The sequence below is a fragment of the Pelodiscus sinensis genome, chromosome 1, assembly GCF_052426305.1.
Source record: "Pelodiscus sinensis isolate ZL-2025 chromosome 1, ASM5242630v1, whole genome shotgun sequence".
Taxonomy (NCBI): domain Eukaryota; kingdom Metazoa; phylum Chordata; order Testudines; family Trionychidae; genus Pelodiscus; species Pelodiscus sinensis.
In genome coordinates, this window is record NC_143052.1 from 130,274,972 (window position 1) to 130,300,617 (window position 25,646).

Below are 25,646 nucleotides of genomic sequence, written 5' to 3' on the forward strand. Positions count from 1 at the left end.
TCCAGTTCAAGGCAGCAGGACGGTGTTCTCATGCTGGGATGTTGTCTAAAGACATTTTCAAATCTCTAGCCCAGCAGACAACCTTGATTTGAACTATTTATTCTGTTTGGCAGGGTTGGGGTTTTATTAATAAACAAAGGATGTGTGATTCATGCTGGAACCTCCTCCATGGTCAGTTCTTCAGGGGACACTCCTGTCCAGTTCGTGTGTAGTCCTGCGGATGGAGGTCTCTAACCCTCTAAAGGGTGTGTGTCATAAAACACATAAAAGGTAACACTCTCATTCTGAAAAATGCTTAGAGTTCAGCTGTGGATCCAATGGGCATCTGGTGAGACAATTGTGTAGTGACTCATCTAGCAGCCAACTAAGCTGCAGGAAAGTGCTGTAAGAACAGAAGAGTTCATTAGCCCCGCTATGCCTGTGTTAAATTTTCACAACAGGCTTTCTGCATAATTTCTAGTTTCAAAGTACTGCACTAGGACCCTGTTCAGCAGGAGGGTTGACCATTGGCCAATGGCATTTGTCACCATGAAGCACAGCATTAAACACCCCCTCAGAAGAGTAGTGCCCATCTCCTGCTGTTAAGGTGGGTGGAGCAACACGCTTACTGTCCTACACAGGGATGTAAGCAAGTAGTCGACTACCCAATAAGCACAAGCTTATTGGGTAACCAAGTGCGTATTGACTACTTGCTTCCCTCTCCTTGCTGCCTCTGTATGAGAGGCAGTGGGAGGGGTGAGAAACAGGAACTGGTGCTGGGGGGAGCTAGTTTAAAAACTGGTTCCCTGCAGCAGCATCTCTGTGGTGCCACTTGACCTGCGCCTTCTCCCCCCCGTTGCCTGTCAGGGGCAGGAAGACTACGGGAGGCTGCTCTGGCAGCAGCTCCGGTTTGTGGGGGTCCTCACTCACCCGCTGTGCCTCTGCATTTTAAATCTAGTAAGCACTGGGCTCTCTGCGAGCTGGGTCTGATGTGTCCTTACTCATGCCGGCTCTGGGAGCAAACCCTGCTGCAGCTCTGCAGAGAGGCCCCCCTTTGTATCGACTACATGATTAGCCAACTAACCGCTATTTAACAGCCTTAGTCCTACCTTTAGGACTGAACTGCACGTAGCAGAAGGACAGCTGCTGGGCTGGGACACTAAGGCTACATCTACACTACAAGGTTTTTGTGCAAAAACTGCCATTTTTGCACAAAAACCTTGTAGTGGCGCATCCAGACCTCAAGTACACTTTTGCGCAAGTAAATCGGCAGAACAGAGGGCTTTTGTCGGTAGAGTTATTTCTCTCCCCAGGAGCAATAACTCCTTTTAACACTACAGCTCTTGTGCAAAAAGGCAGGTGTGGACCCTCCAGAGGGGTTTTTGTGCAAGAAACCCCTATGGGAAAAAGCACAGGTGCTCTGATGGCCATTCTGTGAAGCCCCCTCCCCAGAGGGATGCAGCCTTGGGGATTACTGGGGGAGGGGGAGAGGCCACAGGTTGGAGGACCCTTCCCCACCTGCCGTGGTGGTGAGAGCAAAGCAATGCAGCATTTCCGCTCTGCTGTCATCTCCCAGACCATGGTGGTGGCAGGAAGGGGAGCACCCCAGTGGGGGATGGCAGCACACCCGAGGAGGCGGCTTCATCACTCTGCTTCCCCACAACTACTGCCGCCGCAGCAAGTGTGGGTTGCAGAACCCCTGCTACCTGCCCCAGCCTACCCATGGGCTTGTGGGCTAATCTGAATAGGGGATCCATCCCCTCCATGGGATGGTTGGGGTAGCCACCCCAAACTGTTCTAGGGCTGGAGCAGCTCTGCATGTACCTCTCCTGGGCCACAGGGACATGCCAGCAGCAGTGCAGAGCTAGCAGCTGGAAGCTACTCTAGTCCCACTGTGCTGCCAGTGATTTGTAGTCACCCAGGGCAGGAGGGCATGTGGGATGGCAGAAGGCACAGAGACCCTCTTCCCCCAGAGGGGGGCCTGTTGCCCCACTAGGAGGATTTGAGAATTGGCTCTAGCCCCAAGGTAAATGCAGTAAGACACCTAGACTAAAGCAAGTCTATCCAAAACAAGAATGATTAAAGGTCTAGAGAACATGACCTATGAAGGAAGGCTAAAGGAATTGGGTTTGTTTAGTTTAGAAAAGAGAAGACTGAGAGGGGACATGATAGCCCTTTACACGTATCTAAAAGGGTATCACAAGGAGGAGGGAGAAAACTTGTTGTTCTTGGCCTCTGAAGATAGAACAAGAAGCAATGGGCTTAAACTGCAGCAAGGGAAGTTTAGGTTGGACATTGGGAAAAACTTCCTAATTGTCAGGGTGGTTAAACGCTGGACGAAATTGCCTAGAGAGGCTGTGGCATCTCTATCTATGGTGATGTTTAAGAGCAGGCTGGTTAAACATCTATAAGGAATGGTCTAGACAGTACTGGGTCCTGCTGTGAGGGCAGGGGACTGGACTTCATGACCTCTTGAGGTCCTTCCAGTTCTAGCATTCTACAATTTTATATGCTTGAGAAGCAGTAGGTGCTACAGGATGAACTCCAACATACCACTATAGTTGAAAGAGGACTATTAGCATGCAATGCCTTGGATTGTTCCAGGGAAAACAAGGGATACAGGAGAAAAAAATATAGCTGCATCTCCCTGTCTGACTCTTAACAGCAAACAGCCAGCAAGAAGACCAAGGGTAAAAAGCAAGTGAGTCTTTGTGTGTCCAATGGCCTTGGGATAGGAAAATGGCAAAAACAGTGCAAAAACTCCCCTTTGTGTTGGGGCTTTGAACAATACAATGTTTTTAAAACCAATTTGTATTTTAATAGTATCACAGCTGCAGCCCAAGCCCCTGGAAATCCTGTATACCCACCACACACCCATGAACAAGCTTTCCCGTGCTAGTCTGTCACTTTATTCAAGTTTTGATCTGGAATGGCCACCTCTTCAGAATATAACATTTGGGTCCATTCTTTGGCAGTTTCCTGTATCGAGAGAGACCTGGTGTTGTCCATGGTACCAAGTGTCAGTGCAGCTGCCTGCTGGAATGGAACTGCTTGTAGTTTGGAGGCCTTATTTTTCCTCCACGTGCGTTTGGTTTTGTTTCCTCTCTGCTCTGGTAGTGTCACAGCAGCCTGAAGTTGAAGCTCTATTGTTACCATTTGTAATGGTTAGTTAGGGCATTACCATTGCCAGTTCTCAAACAGTGGGCAAAATCACATTTGAAAACTTCCTATGAAATAAAGATAATGTAAAGACTAATTGTCTGCACTTACCTTACCAGGCCAGCTCTATTGTCTTTCAATTTCTTGTAGCGGTTGATAAGTCTAGGTTCCAGCTTTTTAAAGAGGCTGTACTTTATGGGAAAGAGTGGAACTGCTGCATGCTAGAAATAGCTCCCTTTCTCGTTTTTATTTATAAACAGCTGTCCTTAATACTGTAGCAGCACAAACAATAATTGAAGATTTGCTTCCAGAAACACAGCTATGTCTCATGCCTGACTGTTTCATCTGGAACACCTGACCTTCAGTGGAACTTCAAGTGATACTCTAGCTGGGTAGTTTGCCAGTTGTCCAAGGCTAATAATGACCAGAAACCGTTGTAGTGAAACCTAAATTGGGAAGCTTGAACAATCTGGAAAAGAGCTGGATTGAAAGATTACAGCTGTCTTGCCAAATTTGAAATGCTTAATGCCGATTACTTACTCAAGGAACTACGTTGCCATTGTCTTCTGTTGTCGTTCAAGATGTAGACCAAATTATCCAATAGAACCCTAGACTGAATGACCCAGCTCTGGAACCTGGCATTCATATGAAACTAAGGGCATGGTTACATAGCAACTAGATACCTGTGGCTGGCCCATACTAGCTGCTTAAGACTGTTTTAGTGCCAGGTACACTTCTAGGCTCAGGTTGGAGTCTGGGTCATAGGAGGGGGCTAGAGGCTGGGCTCTAGAGTGAGTCTGGAAATCTACACAACACTGAGGCTATGTCTACACTGCTGCTTTTTCTCAGAAAAAGGTATGCAATTTGCATACCTTTTTCCAATTGTTTTGTCGGAAGAGGCTTTTCTGAAATTTGGACAGTCTACACTGGACCAAATTTCGGAAAACCCTCCTCTTTCAGAAGAGCCCTTCTTCCAAAATAGCACATCTGCTCTTCCACAAAAGATGTCGGAAGAGCAGATGCATTCCCTGGACACGGCAGGGTTTTTGGTATCTTGGAAAAACTCTGTAGTCTAGACATAGCCAGAAGTAGCCTGTGGTTCTCTTTGCTGTCTAGACCTAGAGGCTCCACAGGTGAAAAAGCAGCACTAGGCCTGAAATAGTAGGAAGATTTGATGTTAGTAGAACTGGCTTGTAGCAGTGTGCAAGTTGCTGATGCAGCGGACTAGCTTTTGGTGAGTTCAACTGTCATTCATTTACCCGTTTTATCTCCTCTTCTGCTAGCGCCATGGTGTGGGGTCTCTTGCTGCAGTGCTCTGACAGCCTCAGCATTGAGCACAGGAGGGTTGGCAGAGTACAGTAAATCATGCAAAGGCTGGCTGTTGTATGCGTAGTGGGTGTGAGGAACAATTGGAAGATAAGCAGACCCATTGTTCCTTTTAAGGTCTATTTCTCAAGGAGAACTCAAGTGCAAAATGTTCTGTTTAAATCAGAACTCCACTTGCTGAGAGCAGAGTGAAGTAGTAGAGAGGAGGCTTTCAAAATGCCCTTCTTTCTTATAAGAACTTGAAGCAGTTCAGATGTCACTCTGTTTTCCATGTATTGGTTTCAAGCATTTCTTTGGTACTGGAAGCAAGCACAAAAGTAAGATAGGTAGTTATGGGGTGATGCTACTTCCCAGGGAAGGAGAAATACAGAACTTTCTTTTCCTTTTTAATACTGTAAATAGAACTTTATACCCCAAGTTCATCAGTGCCTTTGTTTTTAGGGGGGGAATGATTTTAATAACTGAGAAGCAAGGGTTTGTGGGAGTTGTAGCATCTGGTAGTAACACTAGGGCTCCACCAAATTCATAATCCATTTTGGTCAATTTCATACTTGTTAGGGACATTAAATTTAGTTGACGAGTAGATTTGTTGAGAAGCTGGGGAGCCGCATCAGGGTTAGCCCAAAACATTTAAAAGCAGAGGCACAGCATCTGGGACTGGGAGCAAGCCAGGAATCACCCGATTCCCAGCTTGCACTTGGTCCCTACAACCCCCCCCCCAGCACCCCACCGAGATGGTGCTGGGGTGAACCAACATAAGTCTGCTCTCCCCAGTACCTGGCTCTTCACCCCCCTCCGCCCCGCCACTGCCTCTGGTAGAAGCGAGGGGGGAAGCAACGAGTCGAAGGACTATCAGTCAACTAGTCGCTTATCCCTAATACCAGTAGGATTTTTAGAGATGTAAACTTTGTGACTTCAGCTATTTATATTATTGTGTTGCAACTGTAGGGATCCTGCCCCAATCAAGTTGTAGGGAGGACTGTAAGATTATTGTAGGGGGGGTTGTGGCATTGTTACCCTTACTTCTGCACTGCCATTAGAGGTACTGACTGCCTTGAAAGCTGGACAGTGTCAGCTGCAGGCTGAAAGCTTAGCTCTTAAGACAGAGTCACTGCGAGCAGCAGTAAGGATGGCGTGGTATTGCTAGCAGGGTGCTTCTTCAAAGCTGGGTACCTGGCCACCAGCTGCTTCTCTGGCAGCTAAGCCCCACCCCCACATAATAACCTTGTGATCCCCTCCCTGCAACTACTTTTTGGGTCAGGACCCCAAATTTGAGAAACTCTATTTTCCCTGTTTGTGGCAGGCCTAACCTGGTGAAGCAGCACTCCATGGGCAGGGGAATTCCAGCCCAGTCTCCTGCCCCTGCTTAAGCAATTAAGGGAATAAACATTATTTTAACTGGTTAACTGATTAAACGGTCTCTTACCTAGAATACTAGGAGTAGGGAAGTAAGAGTTTAAGCTCACTAGCTTATCCCAGAAAAGAAAGCAGTACACTTACTCTAACAGCTTCCACTTAGTCTCAAAGGTGAGACAAGGCTGGCCTGTCCACTGTCCCCTAGTGTCACCACCACCACCCTCCAGCCTCAAAGTCCCTGCGTGCACACACCTGCACATGCAGCAGCATGAGCTGTTATCGGGCATGCTGAACATGCTAGGAGAAGGGCAGAACATGAGGGGCTCTCTCCCCACCCAGAGGTAATTCGAACAGTCTGAAGTAGTTGCTGTGAGACAAGTAGCACAGCTGTTCTACAAAGCCTCAGCTTGTCCTCCTGGGAACTGGATTACTGCCTTGTAAAGCAAGTACCACAGTGCAGTTGTGTTTAACAATAACAGACAGTCTAAAAAGTTAACAAAAGGATACAACAGCTGTTTCTGTTCGAATGGGTGGAGGGTATGCTAACAGGCAAGCATAATACCTGATGATGCAGAATCACTACCGTCTGCTAGGTTGTGATTAAGCTCAGTGAAAGTTAAATATTGGTTTTCCTCCACTTTACAAAAGCTACCCGTTCTGTAACTTAATAATTGGATGTCCACAAGCTGCTGTTGGGAAAGTTGACCACACAGGGTAGACCTAGCCGCCTGCTTGCTTGGAACAGTGTTGTAATGCAGACAGGTAGGTGCATGCTCTGCAGCTGACTGCAAACAATCTCTCAGTCATTCTATAGAAACAGGTACTTCTGATTTTATTCATCATAACATACAAGTAATGCTCTTGAGAGAGTCATCTTTGAACCATTTAAACAGCTTGCCATACACCAAAGAACATTATATTCAGATGAAACATTTACACACTTCTCCCCCCAACCCCTGCCTCCACCTCACTTTCCAAACTTCTTAAAGTCATTTTCCAGCCTCTCTCAGGTACAGGATACTAGTACAGAACTGAGACAAGATACCACTCCTAGACAGGCTACAAGGCTTCCTTCTCCCATTATGTTGTGCTCAACAGCCCTAACCAAGAGACTGCTGATCCTGCCATGATTTAACAGTTGATTAGAGGATGCTTGGAATTGAGTTTGCAATAAGACCAGATTTCAGTTGCAAAGGAAAAAAAAAGTTTTGTTTTGTTTGTTTAAAGTTTCCCAGAAAGAGCCAAGAAGATCTCAACTGTGTTTCTGCTGGGAGGGATGTCTTTAATATACTTTCCAAACCCCTTTCTTGTGAAATATTTGATTCCAACTGTTAAAGTAGTTTTAACTGAAATCTGGATTACATGAGATGTTCTGTATATTACACACATTGTGTGCTTATATGCTAAGTCACTTGGTACATAAAATAAGTAGCAATGTGTAAATGGGTTAGCCAAGACCTGATATGCTTTACAGTGTGATATCCACCTACACCCTTGCCCAAACTACCCTCTTCCTGCATTTCACACACCCACAACAAACACAGTCTATGGATTCAACCATTCCCATTGCAGCCTGTGTGTCTTGCACTCTTTAGGATCAAGTTAATCAACTCTGAAGCTTTCTCTCAGTGCTAGTTTTCAAATAGTTCATCATAGGACACTAAGTCACATCCTAGCCACAAACAAAAAGACAAAATCCTGTCCATTTCTCAATATAGTAAAACCTGAGATTTGAGTCACCAACTAGCTACACCTACAGTAAAGAACTAAAACAAGCTGCTGACTTGAACTAGGGCTTCAGGGACTACCAGAGCTTAACTGACAAACCCTCTGCCAACTGCTTTAACAAGCCATTAATCATTTGTAAGTATGTATTTTCAGCTGCCTGCACTGAAACTGTACAAACACTGGGCCCCTACCCATCTCCCCCCCTCCCTTCCCTGCACCTACTGCAGCACACTGGAAGGGACAGAGAGCATTTTCACATTGTGATCTTTGTCAACACTGGATTGAATGACAAAAACCTTAGGTCAGACCCCTGTGTATCATTTGTTGTTTTAATCCCATAATCCTCTAACAAGGCATATAAAGGGTCCTGGGGAAGTGGCAATCACAGTACCACAAGAATCAGGGGCTGATGAGAGAGACAGCAACTGGTTCTCTTCCTCTCAAAATAAATAATAAAATAAACGAATGAGTCCCCTCCCTGTCCCCTCTGGCAGCAAGAGAGTGAAGAGATCTTCCTTGGCAAGAATCTCTAATAGATAATTAAAGGCTCTGAAACAGGTACTGGCCAGCAACAACAACAAAACAGCAGTGGCAGGATTTAAAAAACTCCGGCCATCAGCAAAATTATGTTGTATTAGTGTAAAAGCCCTACTACAGTGGCAACAGGGACTGCAGTGGCCAGAGTCTCAGGTTAGTTTTAGATCATCATGGGAAATTCTCTTCACTCTAGCACGCTCTCAATTTCTTTTAAAATCTTATTTCTTAAGGCTTGTGAAGGATAATATGGCATCCCTTCCGTCCCTGTTGGATGATCAAGGCTCCATCTTTAGAGGCTGCTCATCGAAGTTAGTGGGTCCAACAAGGTTTGAAGATTAAACAAGAGGGATGTGCACCCAGCTACGAGTGAATCCTCATGATCTGGGCAAGGATATGGAAACAATTTTTTTTTAAAGGAGGGAAGTAGACATTAAGCCTTCTCCTTTAGAGAATGGGGACAGCACAGATGGGTGTCTGTACCATGGGGCAGTTCTCATGCTGTCACTACTTTTGTAGAGGACAAACCCAAAGTGCTCTCTCGTCACCTATTTAATTCTCACCCAGCCACTTAGCACCATGAATGGGGGATAAGATTTAAAGCAATTGTGCAAGAGCTAGCATTCAGTTCTTCCTTTGGTATCCCATTTAGAGGTGACTGATCCACACCTTGAAAGCCAGCATCAATCACACACAAACACCCAGTCTGGTTATGTGTAAATGAATGGGGAGTGAGCATGTTTGAGAAGATTACATTTCATCACCAGTCTCCAAGCCAATGGAGAAACTTGTGCATAGACATCACTGTATGGCCAGTCATCTATTCACACTGCTTGCCAACTGACTACCAGAGAGTGGGTTGCCAGGAAAGTTCTAGTTTGTTTTATTTTTTGAGGTACGAGTTTTGCTCTAAAGCAGCTTTCTGGCAAGTCACCTCAAACCTGCCGATTAGAATAATCACAACATCAATATGGTCTGAGAGTTGGTTTTTAACCCAGCCTTGCTGTGATCAGTTATCACTTGCTTGGATTCACCACCTCTTTGCCCTTAAAGAAAAAGATCTCTATCAAGAAGCTGGCTCAGTCTCAGGGCTAAGGTGCATGGTTGATTAGGGGGGGAGGAGGAATTGAGGGAAAGGACTAGAATTAGTTTGTGATTTTTTTTTTCAGCAATATGTCTTGGTGGAACCAGGAAGATGTCCGGTCACCAACAGAACTTTGTTTAAAGGATGTGCAGTTTGTTACACAGTTACACAACTACCTCATCTGTCAGGAAAAATTTCTGAAACAGCTAGCCTTCCATCTTAAGGGGAAGAAAAACAAAAAAGCAATATCCCCAGTGCAGATATTAGTTTTTCATGTCTTGTATAAATCTATTCATTGCCTTGAAACTGAAGCCCCGGTTAAAAAAATTTCAGATTTACAGGGAATTGTTTTAAACAATGGGAAAAATAAACCAGCTACAGTGTCACAATTGTCTGCCATTTCTCAGGATACTTCAATGATTTCCATGCTGCCTGAAAAACTAGACTGGCTGCCTACTTTTCCCAGTTCCTCTCGGGATCTGTTTTCTGACATGATGCTCTCCCCAAATTCCATCTGGCAGCTTCTCCGCTTAAACTGCTTTTCAAAGGAGCTTTCCTCATGCCAGCTGCGTCTTGAGTCCCCTCGGTCACTCTGCTTCTGCCTCCTGCGCACAGCGCCTGCCTGGTCACAGCCAGTCGGCAGCTGGCTGCAGCTGTAAGCAGAGTAAGTGGCATTGCTCCCATAGATTGCAGAAGCAGAGTAGAAGTGTGAGGATTCCGTAGCAAAATACCAGCTGTTGGTGAGGGACGTGGTGGATGTCTGAGGAGCTAAGATGTCAGAGTGCCAACCTTTGAGGCCCAGCCCAGCAGCAGACTTTCCCAAATGTTGCTGACTGGTGGAAAGCCCAAACAGGAAGTTTGTTCTGTAGTTGTCTTCCATGCTCCCACTCCGATGTAGTGGGTACAACAGTGACCTTTGAATTGTGCTGCTGTTGGTGCTTCTCCCCATGTGCTGCCGCTTGCTCTGGCTATCCAGCTGCCAGGCATTCTGAACGGTCTCAGGAGGATTTGCCTCCTCTTTATCAGGGGTGGTCTCTGGCGTCTGCTCTGAAACTTCCTGGACAGGGGAGAACTGACACAGCTTGTTGCTGCCATCTAGAATACTACAAACATTCAACTGCTTTAAAGCGTCCTCGGACGCAGCAAAACCTTGCACCGATGCAGTCACACAGCTGCTGCTTGCTGAGTAGGATACTGATTTGATATCCAGAGAAAACGAGCGCTTCAGTCTGTTGCTGTCTTCTACCTTGTCCGAGGACACGTGGAGTCCGTTTATACCCTGCACCAGCGGGCTGTCCTCTAACAATGGTGAATGCAAGCATGGCAGACTTGCAGAGTCCACTGGCTTCTGCTCCACAGTCTCAGAGGTAGAGATAGGGCCAAGCTGATTAGTGGAGAGGCCACTGCTCTGTCCACCTTCTGGGACCAGTCCATGCTCGCTGCTTTTCTCCAAATGCAAACGCTTCAGCTTGCTGATTGGACCGGGCTGCCCTGTCTGGGTCTTAATCTTCTTCTCAAAATCCAGCAGCTGGCCCAGGAAATTGAAGTTGGGAGAAATGGTGGGTCTCTTTTCTTTCACAAATCTGAGGAGAAAATGCAAGAATGAGTTAAAGCCTGTACAGCTGAAGAGATGAATAGTAGTCCCATTAAAAGTACTAGGCTTACAGCCCTTATGGGGTTTTGCCTCTTCTTCAGAGACTTGGATTCAGATTCAAAGCAAGCGTAAGTAACAGGTACTGGGAAAGGCAGGACAGCAAGGAATTGAATGATTTAAAGAATCAACAAGACAAGTCAAAATATTTTCTCTCTTCTCCACAGTTTACACAGCTCTTCTTGAAAAGGGAAAAATTGTGCCTTTATTTTTACTTCCTTACTGTATATTTTAAAAAGCCTAAGAAGGGTTTGGGCTTATTCTGGCATGTATGTAATTTAGATTATCTGGTCTTGAATACATTGTTTTGCTGCATTTTTAAGAATCTCTCAGACTTTCAAATATTGCGAAGAAACTCCAGTCATTTGAAGAAGTGGGTTGTGCCCACGAAAGCTCATGATACCATCTACATGTTTTGTTAGTCTATAAAGTGCTACCAGACCAGTTTTTGTTTAAATGAAGAAAAGAGTCATCCATCCATTTCCTCCTCCCCCCCGCTTTGTAGGTCACCTTTAACTCTCTCAATATTTTACATGAATTTATCTTGCTAATATTAGTATTTGCTGATCCTCTCTCCATTCTGTTTTTATCATCTTGTAGGCATGGTCAACCTGTTATGGAATATGTTGGACCTAATTTGTGCAACAAGGACTATTGGTTTCTATGATGCATCAATTTTGTCTTCAGCAAACTGAAAATTCATTGACTTGTATAATCGATTGATTAAATCTAAAAATACAACTCAGTTGAACTGTGCCAGCATTTCAGAATATTTTAGAAGTAGATCGTTTGCCAAGGAACTAGGAGGAATCTTGTAAAATGTGCTTCATCCTTGTTGGGTGAAGTACTGAAATAAGTCTTTATATCCTATTTAAAAAAAAATATCAATGGACTGCACATACACTTAAGCTTACAGTATTGAACTGGCTGGACTTGTATTCTGAAGCTGAGTGCATTTGCCAAAACTTCAATATTGAGCCACTTTTTACTTTCAATTTCCCTCTGATTTTCAATGAAGTAACCAGTGCCTCTCAAGCAGTGGGTCAGGGCCACAAGGGCTGGTGTTAGACTTGCTGGGGCCTGGAAGTGAAGCTAAAGGCCAAGGCTTCAGCCTGACGTAGTAGGAAGGAGGCTTTGGCTTCAGCCTTTATGGCTTTGGATAGGGCTCAAGCTTCTGTCCCACCCCCACCCCCAACAGGGGTCACACAGTAACTTCTTGTTGTCAGAAGGGGACCATTATGGAATGACGTTTGAGGATCCCTGGCCTGGATAACTGCACTGCTCCACAGGACGACCAGCTCTTTACAAGCGCCAAAAATTACCATTGGCACTGTCCATGCCAACTGCCTGGCACTGAAACCCTGTCCTCCTACCCGTTGTGTTTGTATTCCTGGAATTGCTTCTGCCGTTCTGTTAGTTGTGTAATCACTTACAGCCAGGGTAAGTGGGAATGGCAGTAAATAGAGGGGGTGGCTCTACTTGGTTCTGTTCTGGGCACCACCAAAAATGATACAAACCTATGGACATAGTTGGGGGGGGGGGGGAGGAGAAAAATGTAAAAGCCCACCAAGGAAAGCCAAAAATCTGGAAATCCAGGGGTATCCTGGGAAAGGGGGGGGGGAGGAAGAGTATTACAGTAGGAATACAAGCCATACAGAATAAGCATATTCTAGAGGAAAGTACACGAATGACATGCACATGCAGAAAAGTAGAAACACTCAAAAACATTAAAAACACATTAAAAACATTAAAAAAGCTAAACACAAAGGTATCCAGTGGAAACCACCACAGTCAGACTAAAGCAAAAAAATCCATCATAATAATGCAAACATTGTTCTAAAGTGCCACAACAATGCAGGAGATGCATTTTTTTTGTTGGTTTGTTTTGCAGTAGCCACTGCTACCAGCCATGGAGAAGACTGTGAGCCTTTTGATTATATTTTACAGTAGGCTTTTCAAAGCTAATCCTGTGACTACTGAAAACAGGTAAAACATGAATTTTAATTGGAAGATTAGACAAGGAGCAGAAAATGGCAGCTGAAATTCCCCTCTCCCTCTCCTGCCATATGCGTGCATACTATTTTCTGGCAGTGGGAGGAAAGGGTAAGTCTTGCTGGCAATTCTCCAGCTCAATCTCTGAGCAAGGAACTTGGAGCATTCCTTCTAATGTGTTCAATAATTCATTTATTGATTTCATACCATCTTTGTTCTCTGGTGGTTGCTGTTGTTGGATTAACTTAGTAGCTTCTTTCTATCACGTTGGCATTTTTGCTATGTGCTGCGAGAGTCCCACTGCTTATAAAGGGACACTGTCCCCTTGAAACAAGTTAGATAGGCAGAACAACTTTAATTTCCTTAATACAAGACAACATACCAGTTTGGGGACTTACTGACTACTGGCTCCTGTTCACCATTTGCAGCCAAAGGGAGCGGCGGGAAGGGGTGTGGGCTGAAGCCAATGGGAGCCATGAGGCTCCGTGGCCACATCACCAGTAAGTAAACAAACTGGTGTGGCCAGTTAACAGGTTTCTCAAAATGGTTTTGCCGGCCACTTTGAGAAACACTACATTAGACAATCGTCTGATGTACAAAATAAATGGGGGGGGGGGGGGGAGAGAAAATACTTTGATCCTTCACTTGGTTTTTACATAAATTCAAAGCTAAGGTTTCAGACAAGTTACTTTATGGTTGTTTCACTAGTTCAAAAAAATAAAACATGCCTTTATCAATTTTCATTTTTGAAAACTGTGCACCGCATAACAACAAACAATTGAATTTCTTAGTCGACTGTAGAAAAGGGAAAATACAGTAAAATACGATAGCCTTCTAGGCATTGCAACCTTTTCTTTTGGGATCTACAAACTAGCTATGTGAAAGGTTAACCGGTTACTAATGGAGGCAGGAGCAGCTCCCTGCCTGCCACAGGCAAGAGGTTGCTCCAGCTCCACAGGGAGCCCTCCGTGTACAGGGGCTGCTTTTGTTCAGAATAGGCTCAGCCTGAACAGAGGCTAGGTGCCCTGCAGGCAAGGGCTGCTCCATTGGGGGCTGGGCGTGGGAGCTCTGCAGGCTGGGGACTCTGCTCCAGCCAGGCTGCAGTAGTTCCTCACCCAGATCCTGGTTAACTGATTAACTGGGATTTTACATCTTTGCTACAAACATTAATAGATGTGTGAGTCAAGAAAAGTCCATTATCACAACTTTGCACAGGACTTTGACTTGATTGACCGAACCATGCTAGAATGAATTGTAGAAGTTTGGAAAAAGGACTCCTTCAATTAACTGCAACTACTGAGAGCCAGTGAGAATTTCATTTGAAAAGGTGCAGGACTTCTATCAGTCTGCAACTCCCGGTTTCATTTCTCTTCCTGTTGCCGACGTAAAGAGATTGCAACACAATCTCAGTCTGCCTCATGAAAGCAGGCCCACTGATGGGGAGCAAATGGAACTGCCCTGGGGCCCCAGGCCACTTGGAATTGCCACAGGAGCATCAGAGCAGCACTCTGCATAGCTCTGTGGGTAGGCTGAGCCGTGCTCTGGGCAGCACTAAGGACCGCCCCCAACCACACCCGCCTTGCCCTGGGACCCTTAGTGGCTGTCAGCCCCACTGAATGAAGGAGGTAACTGCTGCATATAAACAGTGTATTTTTATCTATGTCCCACCTAATGCCTTGTTTGTTCATGCAGCAGCCCTTATTTGAGCTTTTTTGCCCTAGCTAATGAAAATTGCTTTGCATGACTATGGTCATCACTACTTCTGAGGAGATACAGTGATAAACTCCCTCATTCTGTAGAAAACAGACTTTAAAAACTAAGGCTATGTCTAGACTGCCCCCTCTTGCACAAGAGAATATGCAAACGAGGTGACTGAATATCCCTGCACCTCATTTGCATACTTAATGAGCCGACATTTTTGCACAAGGGGCTTTTGTGCAAAAAGGAGCTGTGTACACGGCTCCTTTTTGTGCAAAACCCCCCTCTTGTGCAAAAGCCTTTCTGCTCATTTTTTTCCATGAAAGAGTTTCTATCCCAGCTAATGAAATACCAATTAGAGCCAGAAGAAATTAATTCTGCCACTCAAGAAGGAGTTACTCGCCAGGCAGATTTTCAAATACCCTTTTCCACATCACAGCAAAACCTGTAGTAATTTGAAAGGTGTGTCTAGCTCCTTAGTAGAAGGTGTTCAAAAAGATATTCTTGGGACTTTACAATGCACATTATTTCTGAGGATGCTGTTATCTCTAAACAAAAAAGAAAGCCAAGTTGGCTTTCTGTGGCATTGAGAACCCCAAAAGGTTTGTCGATGGAGTATTAAAATGGTAGTTCAAAACTCTGTTCAAGCTTTCTAAAGCATTCACAGTCAAACTAGATTCTAAAACTCCTGATAAGCATGATAGAAAAATTCATGCACAAAATCCTTAGCTGCCCAAAGAACTGTTCATTCTGAAAGTCTTTTGACATACCATTGACAGACTTCAATGGCAACACACGAGTCACCTTTCAGTTTACTTAATTTCTAGAAGACATTCACTCCAGCCATTTGTGAATATCATTTAATACCACCGGTGAGTCATTAGATCCAATCATGCATTTTAAAAAGTGCACAAGCTATATAAACAGCATTTGCTATTCTGGTTTCTCTCCTCTTTCTTTGTGGCTTATATTGGCACAAGCTATTAGATGGTGGCATATATGTGGTCTCATCTGCATATTCTAGTTCTTCCTAGCTATTACTATTAGTTAACATTCTATCACTTACCTACTCTGAGCGGAGGCCAAGACTGCATTATGCATTTGGGAGCTAAAATGCAACTCATCCACATCAGTAGTAGAGGGAACTTGATGGAGGCCAGTGGTGAACAGGGGGCAGTCCCAATAGCAAAGGGGGGACACACTAAGTGACAGTAGCTCTCTCTTCCTCCTGGGAGTATCTGGCATTGACTGGTCAGCTGGTCGACAGGTGCTGACTGTCCTCAATTGCCCAGCTCCCAGGATTTAGCTTGCAGAGGGGGACATGTAGAGCCTCTCTTGTCTCCATTTTAGCAGCTCACCCAACTCATCCCAAGTAAAAGTGGGAACCCTGCCTGACAGTTAATGCAGATTTATCCAATTGCCTGTTTAAGGGGTCAATTGGCAGAGGGCAAGGGAGTTTAGCCTTCTTTGGCACATTCAAGCCACAGGAGGTTAAATAAGAATATTCTTAGTGCCTAACCTGAGTTCCTGGCGAGGTATTTATTTGTTGCAACTTGCAGTCAGTTTGCAGTGCAGTTAAGAGAATAAAATGCATCCCTCTTCTACTTCAATCAGCTGAGGAGCTACCTATTGTCCCTTGATAAATATCTCCCTTCCTTGCTCTGAGGTAAAATACTTGGGCTCATGTGACAGGTCAGATCTTGTGGGCAGTGGTCCCTAGACTGCTATAGCCTCTGTTTCCTTGTGGGTTTGGCGGAGGGTGGGCAGGATGCTAGGAGTCAAAGGAGTGTGTTGGGGTGGCTTTCCTCAGCCAAACCACTTCCTCATGTTATGGGTTACATGGCAAGGAGCCCTATAAGTCCCACAAGGGGAACCGATTATATGCCTGGTATAGGGGAGTATGATCAGGAAGTGCCCCTGTGACGGGGCTAACCTGCCCCGCACTGAGCAGGAGGGAGAGGAGCCCGTTTATTGGGTAGAACACGCCCCTCCCCCACAGCCCTACTGGGCATGCTTGAAGTGCAGCCTGACTATAAAAGGCTGCCGGGCTGCTCAGTTGAGGCAGAGCGCCGAGGAGGAAGGAGCTCCGGCCCAAGCTGCAGGCCCGCCGCCGGACCTGCCGCCAGATTCAGAGCCGGAGGGACTGCCGCTGTTGCTGCTACCATCCCCGGGGCGAGCACGCCCCCAACGCCGACTCGGAGGGGCCGCCCGCCCCGCTGCAGGGGACACCCCCAGAGACGGGACCAGCTGACGTTGCCGCCGCCGCCAGCCCAGCATCGCCAGGTGGGACCTCCGTCAGCCACAAGGCTGGGGTAGGAAGCAACCCAGGGCAAGGGGCAGGGAAACCCCCCCAGTGGGCTCAGCGCGTTTCAGGGAGGAACCCCCCCTCGCTGAGCCAGTGGTGGGAACCACCCACCACCATTAGGGCCCTGGATTGGGGTCCGGTGGAGAGGGAGGGCCCGGACCCCCCTACCCCAACCCCTCAGGGCGTGGACTAGGCCTCAGGGCCCATTGCGGCTACTAGACTAGGCCTCCGGGCCTGTTGCTACTGCTTTAATCTCGGGGAGAAGGGAACGGGGCGGGGAGGACCCCGCCACAGCCCCTCATGTATTAACATTTAGTGAAAATTGCAGCCTGTAACTTTCATTCCACGTATGTGTCTGTCCTCATTTTGCTGCTGTATCCACAATGCTAATTAGGCTCTTACTTCCTACAACTGACAGCAGGGCTGAGTCAAAGCAAGCCTGACATGGATGAAGAAGAAAGTACATGATGAAATAATGCTGCCAACTTTCAAGCTGACAAGCACAACAGCTCATTGAAAAGGAAAAGTCTATCCTTACCTGTAAGCTTCATCAAGGGACATGTCCATTCTCTTCATGATGTATGCAACAGCAATTGTGGCAGAGCGGGAGATCCCTGCTAAACAGTGCACTAGAACTCGCCCATTTGAGGCTTTTGCTTTCTCTGCACAACAAAAAAGGAAAATTCAAGAAGTGTCACTGTCAATGACACGCGGTGAGGCCATATTTTAACAGGGAGGTTTTAAATAAAAAAAGTGAACTTTTAAAGTTCTATTACTGATCCCAGGGATGCTTCAAGCAGCAATCAGTGTTATCACTGGCATGGTCTCTCCTTGCCTGTATTCATGTTAATCTGTTCTGGTATTAAGAATATTACTGTATATTTACAGCATTACAGAAGCTACCAGCTCACTATGGGTTATGTAATCATCCTGGCTCCGTGGAAGGGATTTGTTCCCATTTTATGCATGGAAAAAAATGCAACACAAATTAAAACGTGAACTTTTGACCAAGTTCACGTGGTGCAGTGTTAAAGCTGAGAACAGGACCCAAAACTACAGCTTTCTTGGCTTCCCCACCCTCCGTCCACTGAACTCAACAGGACCTTGATCATTAGTGTGTTGGAACGTTCAAGCTCTTACTGTAAATTCTTTTTAAAGGAAACCTGTAACCATTACACGCACACACGTCATGTTAAATATTGGTTAATTGAATAGTCAATTAACCTCATGAATTCTGATCTGTTACTCAACTATTCTACAGTCCCTGGGGCAGGGCCAGCAGCCAGTACATGCTGCCCCTCCCCCCCCAGGAGCCTCCTTGCCACTGTGCGCTGACAGGGGCAATAGCACTGAGTGCCAAGCAGGAGCTGGTCTGCAAAGGGAGCCAATTAAAAACCAGCTCCCTTTGTGGGCTGGCTGATACAGAGGCAGCAGCAGCCCCTGTCCGGGGGAGGTTTGAGCTCCCAGACCTGGCATGAGCTGGAACTGAACCAGGCTGCTTGCCCACCAGGCTCGTAATACACTTTAAGTACAGAGCTATAGCAGGGGTAGGTCCCGGACCCGGCGTGAGCCAAAACTGAGCTGGGCTGCTGGCCAGCCTGCTAAAAAAAATGTATTGCTGGGAGAGAGGGGAAGGAATGTGTGTAGTCTACAGCATTAACCTATAAGCAGTTAATCGACTACACTATTACATCCCTAACACCCACGCACCCACCCACATCTTTCTGTTTTGGATCATGGAGGTGGTGATATAAAGGAAGAGAAGAGCCCAACATTTTAATCTCTCTTTCCTCGGATATATAAGCATACTGAACCCATACTTAGAGCAATTTAAACGATTTAAAAATATTAGTTACATCTCATGGTATGTGATCTGAGGGGAATTTTATGCTCTAGGATGCAAGCAAAAAAAGTCAGTTAATGTGAACAGTCCTGTTAACCTGTAAGGCTTCCATTTCCCAGCACACTGCTGTTGCTACAGCCACTAGGCAATTGTTGTACAGAAAATTTGGGGTTATATTTCATAGTTTTTGCATGAGTTGATTTTTACAAAATCTTCAGTCTGAAGCCAAATTTGACCCAACAATGTCCCTGGAAGAAAGATTATGGCAGAGATCTTTGTTCACACATGACATTTATTAAATGCTATAGCGGTGTTAAATATCAATCTCAGATTACTGCTAAACTCTACTTCCCTTTTTACGGCACTTCTAAACGTATACGCTGATGCTCTTACTGCTTCTGGTGCCTTAAAAATCCCCTCTACAAAACTGTCAGCAGGAGTATCTTGGCTGATTTCTCAAAACGTTAGCTATAAAACAGTCGTCCTTTCTACATCACACTGACAGAGACCCACTATGTAAGGAGAATACACCATTACTGATTCCAGAGATGACTAACATTTTCTGATTGCAGATTATTTGCCTATATTTTAAAACATACATAAACACCTATACGGATACATATAATTTTATACCTGTATATGGCATTGCCTTTTATACTGGTAAAAGCAGTTGAACTACTTTGAAACATTGCTGAGTTTTAACATAACTGTAACCACTCAAGAAAAAGTCTTCAGTGTTAACGCCATAAAAACCTCAAGCTAGCATGTACCACTGCTCTTCCCTTCTTGCCCCCCGCAAATAAGCAAAATGTCAGTGTACATAGCAAATGAACAGCAGTAATGAAAATAATATTGTGCTACTCTACACGGTTTATGTTGCCTGAAGAGCATAATCAGGTCTACTCATTCTATCTCAAAATAATTATAGCAGAAATAAGACAGAGAGAGACCTGAATTTGAGCAGAAGTGAAAGATTGGATTATACTGAGTTTAGAGAGAAGACGTATGTGTAGGGACAAGAGCAATATATAAAAATGATGATCGCAATATGGAAAGCAGATCTGGTGCTTCTGTTTACTCTCCAATACTACAAGACAATGAGACATTTTAATTCTTTGATTTTTGGGGGGGATTAAATGTGTAAAAATGTTTTTTTTAAATACATGGCCTAATTAGCACTGAACCATTTTATCTCTGTTTCTTACCAATAAAATCAACTGATTTGTCCAACCAAGGCAAAATTTTCTCACAGAAGCTGTCATTCACAGGTACTCTCAAGAAATGGGACTCTGGGATGAAGTCAGGCTTTGGACAGGTATTGCTTGCATTTAATACATAATCGATAGCATTCTGCTGCATCAACTCCTGCAAGAGAGAGACAACAATCAAGAGTGGAAAAAAGAACAGTCCTATGTCTGACACCTAAGAAAATTAAGCATATAAAAAGTAATCACGAGCCTAAGTAGAGTGTTACTAAATTGGAAGCTAGACTAGAATTCATAATTTTAACTGTGTTTTAGCAGCCAGACAACCTTTTTGTCGGGCTGCTTTGAAAACGTATAATTACTAGGTGTTGAATTATTTTGCTAAAAACCATCTGAACAGTCAGGTATACCTCAGGGGACAGAATAATTGCACACTCAGATGGGGTGACTTACCAAAGAAGGAAAGGGGGAGAAATCACTGTTCCAAAATATAAAGCTTTGTTAAAAGAGCAGGGAACCTGCAGATACTTTTGTTAAAATATATATATCTGCTTGTTGGAAGTGCCAATTCTATTGCCATTGTGTCCAATATTAACAGGCTTCCTTAACACATATGTAGTTCTGGATTACCTGTCAAAGAATAAAGTTATCCTCCCAGGCCTTGCCTGCACCAAAAGGAAAATTGCAGCAGCGGTGATCTGTCTTCCGGAATTCAATTTAGTGAGTTTAGTTAAAATTTGCTAAATCAAACTCAGAAGCTGCCCCCACCAGCATCCAGTACTCCTCCTTTTACAAGACATAAGGGAAGCCAGCAGGAGTATTTGCTCCTGTTGGCCTCCTGCTGTGGAGACGAGCTGCCGGGACTAGTGTCCCTTGCCGCAGTTTAAGCCCATTGCTTCTTGTCCTACCCTCAGAGGCCAAGGAGAACCATTTTTCTCCCTCCTTTACCTTATAACACCTTTTTAAATACTTAAACAGCTATCATGTCCCTTCTTTGTCTTCTCTTTTCCAAACTAAACAAGTCCAGCTTTTTCAGTCTTCCTTCCTAGTTCACGTTTTCTAGGCCTTCGATCATTCTTGTTGCTCTTCTCTGGGCCTTCTCCACATCTTTCTTGAAATGTGGTGCCCAGAACTGGACACAATACTCCAACTGAGGCCTAATCAGCACAGAGTAGAGCGGAAGAATGACTTCTCGTGTCTTGCTTACAGCACTCCTGTTAATGCATCTCAGAATCATGTTTGCTTTTTTTGCACCAGTGTCACACTGTTGACTCATGTTTAATTTGTGTCCACTATGACCCTTAGATCCCTTCTGCAGTACTCCTTCCTAGACAATTGCTTCCCATTCTGTATGTGTGAGACTGATTGTTCCTTCCTAAGTGCAGTACTTCGCATTTGTCCTTATTAAACTTCATCCTGTTCATCCCTAATGTGCATGAAACTTGTTAGCGATTCCAATCTTTTGTTGTTGCAATCAGTATTCTCTGCATTTTTTTCCATATATACTAGCAAGTGAGAACATCTTAGCTAGCACAAACAGTTCTATCATCATCAAGTAGTAAGTTAGCCACCTCCCCAGCTTCTGAGAGTTATATGAAGGTATGTTCTGCATGTCAAATCATACTTCCAGACACTGACATAAATCAGTCTACCCTGGTTAGTGAAGAGCAAAAGGCCCTGATTTGAAATACATTTTCCAAACATCTGGCAGCATCAGGACTCTCTCATCTTAGCTCTGCCACAGATTTCTTTTGTGAGCTTGGGCATGTCACTCGCAGCTAGTTCCCAAAAGCACTTGGGTGCTTAAGTCCAACATTTAGGAACCACTGAGAGCTAGGGTTGCCAGACGGTCTCCCAAAAAATAAAAAATTTGTTGAGCAGAGCAAAAAAAACCAAACCAAACCAAACCAAACCAAAAAAAAAACCAAAACACCACCACTCACATCCTGTGTGGCTACTACCAAGATCCACCAAGCTGGGAATAAAGTGAGAGGCACCAGAGCCTGCTCTGCAAAGCAGCCACTTGCTACTCAAAGCAGAGAGGGACAGACCCAGGGACAACACAATGGCAGGGCGGGAGGATGGGCGGGAGAGGACCATGGATAGGAAGGTGACTCTCCCATAGCTGTCTTTGGGTGTCCCAGTGGAAAGAAGCAGAAATTCCACCCGAGTCAGTTTTGGCTGAGAGCCCATGGAAGGCGTCTAAACATAACTACAAAGCACCTGCGGGCTTCTCTCCTGGACTACGGTGCCACAACACGCTTGAACAGTGCTCAGGAGCAGGGACAGGGCTTCTCCTCCGCCCCAAGGCGTCACTCCTCCTCAGTTGAGGGCTCCCAGTGCTGATTGCGCCCCACCCGCCAAGCCATTCCCCCCGCCCGGCTTCTGCACGCAACCACAGGCTCCCAGCTGGAACCAGTGTCTGTGGAACAGCAGGGCTGTACTCCTGGGAACTGAAGCAGGAAGAGAGGAAGAACATGGTGCTGCTGCTTCCAGAAGTCAGCATCCTGCATGGGAAACTCCTTCCCATCTCATGGCTGTACCACCCCTAGCAGGCTGTAGGACCCCAAAAAGGTGATACAGCTTTGTGGAAGGACTGTGAGCGGTACAGCCACATTCCTCTGTTTGCCACTGCAGTTCCCAGGAATAGAGCCCTGCTCTTCAGCTGATACCAATTTCTATCCATGGATAGGAATGTGTATCCGGGCCAAGCTCTATAGATGGAGGGCAGGGATGGGGAAGAGGTCTGTCAGAGAGGGAAAGGGCACATGTAATGCACTCGCTTTATCCAATAGAACTGTCTGGAGACTAGAGGTTTAAGAGGTGGAGCTGAAGAGAAAGTCTTCCTCCATTTTGGCTTGTGGTACTCAGGGGGTTAAGTTCAGCTTTGACGTGTGTTGTGAAGGGAATACTCTCCTATGAACAGTGATGAGCAGCACACTTACAAGTCCGTCCAAACCCTTCCAGCTGAACTTTTCAAAAGGACCCTGCAAGTAAGTTCTGACTGAGCGTCTACTGAAATTCAGGTTTACGCGCACGCACCCCCTTAAGAGCCCTAAGCATGGGGACAATGCAACAATAAAGAATGACTGGGCTGGAGGTGTGTGTTTGAAAGATAAATTAACTGTGGCACAGCTTTATAGAGGTTTAAAAATAATGGATATACCTATCAAATTAAGGCTGGGATTTGCTTGTAAGCACACACAGTAAGAAAAATGTTGCTCTAGCAATTTAAGTATTTTAAAAATATACAGTTTACCGGAATTAGTCCCTCCACCCCTCAATTACTGTATCTTCTCAAACAGCTGGCTCGTTAAAATGTCTGCATAGACTTGATCTTTTTTGTCCATTAAATTCATTTCTCCCTTTTCCTGTTTGCACACCCAGTTCTATTTTTAAAAAAGAAATCAGTTTGGCAGTAGTAGGCCTGTGGGTTTCGTGTGTGTGTCTTTGTATTTTTTGGCACAGTGTAAGGATATAACTTCTTAAGGATTAAACAGAACACAAACACATATTTGGCAAGTTGCACAATTTAACTATTGATTATACAACTCTCTTTACTGCTATATTTGACAATCTTGTATATCAAGAGACCTAGAGAAACATGAGGAATACAGCACAATGTTTTCAGCAGGGAATATTTATAAATATTTCTTTTACAAGAGTCAATAAATAGTTTGCTTAACACACAAACAGAAAAGCCATTTGTCCCGTGAAGAGTTACTGTGCCAAATCTGAGAGTGAATTCAGTCATTCCAACACGAGACAGACATTTTAGTTCTAATGTGAAGGCCGAACTCAATGCTACCCTCATCAAGGAGATGTGTACCAGCCCCTCTGTGGCAGCTCAATTCACAGAACAACTTTCTCCAGCCCACCCCCTCACAGGTCAAGTCCCAATTCTAAATTTCTGTCCATCACACATTAGGGATGTAAAATCCCATTTAACTGGTTACCCAGTTAACCAATTAAAGTAGGGTGGGCAGTGGCCAGGCCCTATGAGGCTGAAGCAGCCCCCTGCCCACCACAGGAGAGAAGCTATGCTAGCCCCCACTGGTAAACCGGTTAACCATTCACATCCCTATCACACAGAGACTTGAGGAAGGGGGGGTACAGAGCCCTATTTCTGCACACCTTCAAGTGGGCCACTCTGCAACCTACTCCCCTCTATACCACATTTAGCTATTACATATTGATACAAAAATGTTTAAAAAACTGAATATAGCAGGAAGGCAGGGGCACAGAAAGTGGCATAGGCTGGATATGGGGTCTGGCAAAAGGGGGAGGGAAGAGATATAGTTTAGTTAATTCAAAGTTGCATTATCCATCAAGGCAAATGCTTTAAAGAAAAATAAAAAACCATGCACAGCTCATATCTCCTAGCTAATACTGAATAAGCAACATACAGCCTTAACTCCGGCCATAATGTGTAGAACTCTGTGTACAAATAACTTTAAAAAAAAACATATTACCATAATCACTACAAAGAATAGAGGTCACCAACTCATGTCAATTTTCCTACATGTCACAGGAAACACTGCCACCATTTGCAATTGCACCTTTCTTACTTTCACAGAGCCACCCAAAAATCACACGCAGAACCCACTCTCGATGTAATTTATGGACACTATGCCATGAGGGGGAAAAAAATCCCTAGCCTATCACCAACAACCATTGCTGTAGTTTGAGAGTATTTGCTCCGGATGAGGGAGAAGAGCTGATGAGTGAACATAGATGGTGCACTGAATAGCTTCTTTACTAGCTTTTTCCAATATAGTTCTGGTGGGCCACTCACAGTAAAAAAAAAATAAAAAAAAATCAAGGTTCTTGGAGTGGAACTGATTATGTAAATTAGAATGGAAAGGATGGCATGAAACAGTGCATTCCAAGCCTATTTGCATTTGAGTTTAAAAAAAAAAGTTAGTGCTTGTCTTTGAGACTAGGCATAAAGAAAGAAGTTATGATTTCTTGTGTTTGGGATATCAGTCATTCCCAGAGCTGCAGACTAGAACGTAATAACCAGAACAGTGACTTCACTGTAAGGAACCCAAAAGGAAGAAATGAATTATTATCAGAGGAAGATCCAGAAATTCTAATACTAACAACTTCGTGAAAAGAGGGTAAATGCTCTTTTGTCAAGTTATTTACATTTTCTGACTTGTTTAATCTTAAAATTAATGACTCCCTAAAATGCCATGTTTTCCAGGACGCAAAATTCAAGTCTAGAAAAACAAAATAGTTTTGTAAGTGCAAGGCAGAAGGTTTTACAGTTACTTACCTATTTCATGAGCCTTTTTGCACATGAGCCTGAACAACTCTCACACCTGAAAAAATGAACTATAAAAGACTTGTGTATTATTTGCTGTCCTTTTAAAGGGACACAGTCAGGTAAGCGTATGCCCAAAATGTAGGTTGTGTCCTTACACTAAATTTTAAGAACAAAAAGCAAACTATGTGTTTGTAATCTAAATACTTCTTTGCAACATTTTTGCAGACACTGCAAGTTTGTCTTAAATGTTTTGAGACCCAAAAATGTAGAACTGACTGTTCAATTTTCATTGTGCTATTCATTTTTGTATATTTGGATAAATTATTCAGAGACTGACTTTTCAAATGTTTATACCCAACTTTGCTTGACTGAGCAATCTGACTGATTTGGATGGGTCTACTCACAGGAGTAAAGTTAAATACCGGTACCTAAATATTTCCAGTGTCATGCCTAAGTTCTAAATTCATAATGGGCACACTAAAAGCATTTCTGAACTTTGTACCTATTTCTAATTTAA

General features: G+C 44.5%; 1 protein-coding gene across 4 annotated transcripts in view; it reads right to left on the reverse strand.

Moving 5' to 3' along the window:
• Positions 1-9,231: 9,231 nt before the first annotated feature.
• Positions 9,232-25,646, reverse strand: part of DUSP16 (dual specificity phosphatase 16) — an 89,078-nt gene continuing 72,663 nt past the window's right edge. For all 4 annotated transcript variants that reach the window (XM_075901133.2, XM_075901123.2, XM_075901127.2 and 1 more), the window contains 3 exons: positions 19,861-20,020; positions 17,351-17,474; positions 9,232-10,749 (listed from right to left, as the gene is read on the reverse strand). In XM_075901133.2, coding sequence (XP_075757248.1) covers positions 9,570-10,749; positions 17,351-17,474; positions 19,861-20,020 — 1,464 coding nt within the window. In that variant the 3' untranslated portion in view covers positions 9,232-9,569. The remainder of the gene's footprint in view (positions 10,750-17,350; positions 17,475-19,860; positions 20,021-25,646) is intronic.